General features: G+C 36.8%; 1 protein-coding gene across 1 annotated transcript; it reads right to left on the reverse strand.

The window, feature by feature from the left end:
* Positions 1-838: 838 nt before the first annotated feature.
* LOC107916206 (protein high chlorophyll fluorescent 107) lies at positions 839-6,519 on the reverse strand. The gene is made up of 8 exons (XM_016845361.2): positions 5,741-6,519; positions 5,497-5,640; positions 4,539-4,844; positions 4,396-4,455; positions 4,037-4,282; positions 1,971-2,081; positions 1,657-1,833; positions 839-1,531 (listed from the first exon to the last, which is right to left on the reverse strand). The coding sequence occupies exons 1-8, from the start codon at positions 6,263-6,265 to the stop codon at positions 1,151-1,153; spliced, it is 1,950 nt and encodes a 649-aa protein (XP_016700850.1). The 5' UTR covers positions 6,266-6,519; the 3' UTR covers positions 839-1,150.
* Between the last annotated feature and the right edge of the window lie 346 nt (positions 6,520-6,865).

Genomic DNA, 6,865 nt, shown 5'->3' on the forward strand with positions numbered 1-6,865 from the left:
GCTCAAAAGCCTATCAAACTCTTGATTCTTGGGCACCGAAACCCTAGCTATAAATACAAATATATATATAATTTACATTTGATACTTTATTAGTTATTAATTGCAGTATTATGTTGTAGGTAAAAAATCTTAAATTTAATTTTAAATAATTCCATTTCACTTCCCAATTATTCAAAAAAAAAAGAGCGTTAATATCTCATTAAATGTTTTTCTAAATAAAAACATAAATATATTGATAGGTTTGGAATTTTAAAACTTTGAGGGTTGAAATTAGAATTTTAATCCTGTGGTAACTAGTTAATTGATTTAAATTGAGTTCATTTATTGAGTTTAATAGTGAGATACTGTTTTTGATCCTTTTGAAAATTAATAACTTAATTTAGCCATCGCACCATAAAATTTCTGGCTTTGGCGCAAAATTTTATATTTCTTTATACTCCCTCCAACAAAAGGTTCATGATAGTTTGAGTTAGCTCATAGAATCAAAAAAATGGTGAAATTCTGATTTTGGCCCTCTTGAAAATAAATAGTTTTAGCATAAAATTTCTGATTTTAACCCCTAACAAATTATTTTTATCAGGATCCCAACAAAAAATTCCCTGACTTTGGCGCTGATAATGCATAGATGGACAGCTGATATGAACAGCTCACTATCCACTATTTGAGTTCATCTTAAGCCCGCCACAAAAATAGGAACCATAACCGAGAGGAACAGCAGACTTGGTGCTTTGGGAAACAGGAAAGTATCTCCGGTTCAAAGGACAATTTCCTATATCTTTTTTTTAGATTTAATCACCGTTTGATACCCAAAAAGAAATACAAACATACAAGGCTCATGTGTTCAGATTTATATTGTTGGATTATTTTCTTAATGGAAGGTTTTCTTTTTGCCATAGTAAATGCAGTACAAGATATCATTACACTGCTGCAGTTTGATTCAAAAAATATATATACAAATTTGACACTTACAAGATTTGGATTTGATGTCTGTCTCAGTACACTACAATTGGTATACAGATGGGTTTGTAACTTCAAAGCATTTTTTCCAGTTTCATACTGTGTCTAGGAAGCATCCGTCGTCGCATCCGAGATAACAAGTATATATTCGAGCATGCATCAGCAGTAGCAGCTGTAAACTTTATATGCTCGGTCAAGGCAAAGTCATGGTGGTTCGAGTCTGTGATCTCCACATTCTTCTTGGAGAAGTTACTCTCTTAGGAGATGACTTTCCTGAGTTTTCCATCAAAAGGTCCAGCTTAGATGGATCTAATGATAATTTATCTTTGATGAAAGCATTCAAGTCAAATCTGCTTCCGTATCCAATATCATTGCCATCATTTAGTCCCAAAGAAGTAGTAAGAAATGGTTCTTCAGCACCATCTTCAATAGATTCTGCATCTTTCGAAGGCTCTCGTGCCTTGTTGATGAGGCCTTGATCCAAGTTCAGTAGCCTCTTTATGCTGTCAAGCGCTGGATCAATGACATCTAAAAATCCCGTTACCCATGATGCATCGTCCACAACTTCAGTACGCTGTTACAGTCCAATTCAAAGAAAAAAAAATCATTCATAAGTTCTCAACTGCAATTCGGATTTTAAGGAACTAAAAATTAGAAAAAGCATAAGAATTTTCTTGTTTACTTTCCCCAAATACAGACCTGCTGGAAGTAGAGGTTACGGATTTCTTCAGCACGCACAGAATTTCCTTGGTCCTCCTCCAATGCTGCCCATGTCATCCATGTTACATAACTCTGAGAATTTATATTGAGCGACGATCTAAATAACCTTCTAGCTGCAGATAAGTTACCAGCTCTTTGTTCCAAAACACCCCAAGCCTACAACAAATGGCAGTTAAGCTTAAATCTATGCATCAAGCAGGCAGAAGATTATCTAGCATATTTGCAAGGGAGTTTAGGAAATTTGAACTTGGTATCAGTGTGTCTAATGTAATGTATAGTTATTGAACTATTACCTGTAAGCATCGAGCAGCACTTTCAGTTGTTGAGTCAATCGAAAGTGCTCGTTGGTACAACTCCCTCGCCGTTGATATATTCCCTTCCTTCCATTCCATCCATCCCCATGCCTGACAAGCTCAAAATATCAGCAGTGAATCAGTTTTGAAGCGGATTGAAAGATAGTCTATCCAAGCTGAAACCAAACAAACCATTATCTAGAATGAATATAAAGATGATTCTGTTATGCGCCTTGGCGTAGAATCTATTCACAGGTCTAGACGAGAAAGAATTTTTACTTTGACCTATGGTTACTCAAAAGGCAAATTTTTTCTTGACTGAACCCCCTCTCAAAATAATGTTTCTTTTTTATAGAATTATTGCTTATCTCTTTATTTGATATTGACAGCCTTTTATAAACTGTTAATAACAAAGGAAACAGTCCTAATGGAATTACTAACTTAGTTTACGAAGAAAATAAAAACCTAATATAATAGAGAAAATAAGTAAAACTAAAACTCCTATTGCAATAAAAGCGTCCATATCATTACTCCCTTTCTCAGAGTTGAGCTTGTCCTCTCAAATTCAGAATAAACTTCAGAACTTATCCAAAATCATCTACCTCATCATCATCTTGCTTGCCTTCAACATCTGATACTCCTAACCAAAATAACCTTTTACATTTGTGTCCCATGAGATAGGACTCGTCACAATTATAACACAACCCCTTAGCCTTTCTTTCCGTCATTTCTGTCTGTGTCAATCTCTTAATAAATGGTGTAAAAAAACCTATTTTGCCGTTGTTCCCTGTTGTTCTGTTGTTTGTTCCCATTCCTTTGCAATGCTCTTAGTTGTTGGAATGATTGAATTGTTGCCTGTGTTGTGGGAAGTTGGCTAGTTCAGGATGGCTCGAGATGATAGTTTGGAAGAGACATTTTGTTTACGTTCCAATGTTCGAACCATATTCATTGCAATTCCAAGGTTTTCCAGTTGTTGCATCTCGATATCAATTCTAATTTCCTCTACCAACCGGCAGTAAAGAGGTTTACTTGTTGTCGAGGTTTAAGATCATCAATCCTAGCCAATAGTGATTAAAATTTCGTTGATATTCCTTTACAGTCCCAGTTTGTCTCAAGTTGGCAAGTTCCCCAATGGGTTATTACCCATAAGTGACCCAAACCTTACATGACAACACTCTTTGAAGTGCCCCCAATCAAGATTTGCCTCCTCTTTTTCCATTTGATCAAACCACAATTGTGCCTCTCCTAAGAGATGGAATGAAGCTAAGCCTACTTTGTCTTCTTCGTTAGTTTGTTGATTGCCAAAAATTTATTTTCATCTTTTCAGCCACCCTAAAGGATCTCCAACACCCTCATAAATGGGAAATTCCATCTTAGAGAATCGTGGCACCATGCACCCACTGTGTTGTGAGTCTAAATTATTTTTCCTACCTCTGCTGCTGCCCTGTTCTTCATTATTTTTCTCTGAATCCCCTTTCATTATCATTTAGACCGAAAGAGATAATGTCTTCACCTGCTCCTCTAATGCTTGTTACCTTGTAGCCATTTGTTCCATGAAAGCCTCCAGCCTCGCCGTCAAAGTCTTTTCGTCACTCATGACAACTGGCTTTGATACAAAATTGTTATGCGCTTTGGCGTAGGATCTAGTCACAGGTCTAGACAAGAAAGAATTCTTGCTTCGACCTATGGTTACTCAAAAGGCAAATTCATCCTTAACTAAACCCCCTCTCAAAATAACATTTCTTTTTTATAGAATAATTGCTTATCTCTTTATTTCATATTGGCAGCCTATTATAGACTGTTAATAGAATTCCTAACTTAAAGTTTATGAAGGAAATAAAAACCTAATATAATAAAGAAAATAAGTAAAACTAAAACTCTTAATAAAACCTGATATAATAAATAAATAAAACTAAAACTCCTATTGCAATAAAAGCGTCATATCAGATTCCCACCAAGACTTAGCAACTAGTAAATCTAAGGGTTGTAAAATCCTATTAGTCTATAAGCTATATGTCCCACACAGGTATAAAACTAGAATTCAAAGAGCTTAACAGATTTCTTACTATCCACACTGGTTGATGCCTTGGGTCCAGCTCAGAGGCTCTCCTAAACAAAACACGAGCTAGATTTGCCGTTGAGTGTTTGTATTCCAACAAAGCAAGAGACTGAAGTAAAACGGGATCTCTAGGATTGAGTGCATGGCCTATCTTCAAAAGTTTTCTTCCCATGTCGACATTGCCGATATTAGCTTCAAAAACTCCCCAAACATGCCATGCAAACCTGTTCTTGGGGCTTGCTTGGACTGCTTTCTGCAAATTAAATACATATATTTCTATCAGGACAGTAAAATCACAAACTTAGATCAAAGGGACAGAGAGAAACAGTGCATGATTTGATATTTGGCTTTCATAGAAAGGATTACCTCAAATAGGAGCCTCGCAGCGCGATTGTTTTCCTGTTGTACCTCCAATTGCGCCCATGCCTATATTCAACAAATTTGACCAGACTTAATTAAAGCATATTTACAGTAGAAATAAACCAAGGTCTGCCACACTAAAGACTTACAAGCCAACTGGCACAGCTTTTTGGGTTACACTTGGTGGCCTGGCGGAACAAGTACCGGGCCTGCTCATACCTATTCGCTTTAGCTTCAAGCAATGCAAGGGTTTGATAGACATACTCATTTCCACCGCAAAATTTGAGACCTTTAGCAAGCAGATGCCTTGCTTTCTTCACATTCCCCTGTTTTAGCTCCAGAACTGCCCATCCATGCCAAGCAGCGATGTGCCTTTTGTCAGCAACGGTGGCCGCATCAAAAAGTTCTCTAGCCCTTCTTATATTCCCCATCTTATTCTCCAACACAGCCCAGCACTGTTTGAAGAGTATAAAAATGTTGTCAATTCTACATACGAGGACTAATAATAGAAAATGAAACGGTGGTTCTTTATATCAGTTCAAGGATCTCAGCTCAGTGGTGTATCTATGTTTAACAAAATCATTCCATTTGCTAACAGCCGCATAGTAGATTCGTTACATACAAATAAGTAACCACCAACAAGCTTCATCTATGCTTCCATTAGTCGAATCCAACAGGATGGAGTATTAGAAATTCCAAGTACTCGAATGGATAAAAGAGCATACTTCCAAAACCAAATCGAATAACACAATGACCATCATAATGCCAAAGATTTCATTTCAGATATCGGTAGCATGAACTTGAACTCGAAAAGCGCAAACACCAGTAAAATTTGCAAAATTTCAAGTCCCCATCCGCAAGAACCATCTTTCTATCCTCAAATGGACAAAAGTGCAGATTTGCAAAAGCAAGTCCAATAATGCAGTAATGACAATGATCATCACAGTGTTAAAGGTTTCCATTTCAGAACCGGTAGCATGAATTGAACTTGAAAAGCATAAACATCAAAGAATTGAACTCGAGCAATAGGCTCAGTGACAGAAGTGAGTTCATCAGGGTTCGAATCAATGACATTATCAAACAAAAAGGGAAAAGAAAATGCAAAACCTGCCAAATGTAGGGATTTTCTCCTTGGGTAGCTTGGCAACCTCTCTCATATACGGCTCTCGCTTCTGTCCTTTTTGCTTGCTTGCTCAATATCTTCCCCAATGTTACATATGATCTCCCATCTTCAGGCCAATAGCATATACACTACAAGCAAAAATACAAGAAGAAAAAATCCATTAAATAAGCAAACTGAATGCACAATGTAACACTATGAAATTCACTAGAACCAAGTATACCCTTTTACCTTCTCCAGTATATTTTCAGCTTCTTCATATCGATACTTCCTCGCCAAAACCCTGGCTTTATACAATGACAAGTCCAAGTTCACCGCAAGTGGCTTCTCTACTGTGCCACCGGACTCGCCTCTTTCGGGTTCGAATAGAGGCATCTTCTTGGCAAACTCTTCAAGGCCAGCATCTATACCCGACGGCTTCGAAATGACGTCATCTCCTTCCGCTTCACCATCTTCACTCCCATCATCATTTTCTTCACCGGAAACATCCATGACTGGGCGTCGAACAACAAGGACCTTCTTGAAAGTGTCTTGCTTGGGTTCTAAAGAGTCTTCCCGGTCGGCTCCTTGGTCGAGGACGGGGAAAGAGGGGGAGCTGTTGGCAGTGCATGGAGGGAGCGAGAGGAATGAAGGAGAGGGAAGGCGAGTTTTGAAGGGAGGAAGTGTTTTGGAGGTGGATCTTTTGGGGTTTTGAGAAGGCGAAAAGAGAGGAAAGTTGGGTTTTGGTGAAGAAGATGAAGTAGAGAAGAGACGCATGCTTTTGTTCTTTCTTTTTTTTTTTTTTTAAGTTTTTTACTTTTCTTTTGGTTTTAACTGATAAAACTGTCTAATTTTCGTGAAGGATGGAGAAGAAGAGACTACCTCTATTTACTAATATGCCCTTCTGCGTCTTAGTAGCTAATCAAGTTAATTTTATTTGTATTTGATATTTTTTAAAATATATATAATTTTTATTTCAGAATAAAAAATTAATATTATTTTTAAGGTGGCATTTCAATAAAAAAGAATCAACAAAACATTTTCTTTTGGAAATTTATTCTAAATTTTACGTTTATTTGTTTGAAAATTTATCATAGAAAACACTAAAAAATTAATTGTGAAATTTGCTAGGATGTAGGGTGTTTACGTAATTTCAAGTTTCAACATGGCTGGTCTGAGAAAAGCCACGTAGCTCACTCTTTTTCAAATGCTCATCTCACCCTCTTCTACTACAAATCTTAGATGGAAGCCTGCCATTGGTTTAACAGAAACGTCAATATCTTCAAGAGCAGAAATATAAAATATCCTTCTCACCTCAAATTATCTATGAAAAAAATTAACATTTTTTTTAGTCCAAACTAAATTTATGCAAGTAAA

Source organism: Gossypium hirsutum, chromosome D10 (genome assembly GCF_007990345.1).
Source record: "Gossypium hirsutum isolate 1008001.06 chromosome D10, Gossypium_hirsutum_v2.1, whole genome shotgun sequence".
In the NCBI taxonomy this organism is placed as follows: domain Eukaryota; kingdom Viridiplantae; phylum Streptophyta; class Magnoliopsida; order Malvales; family Malvaceae; genus Gossypium; species Gossypium hirsutum.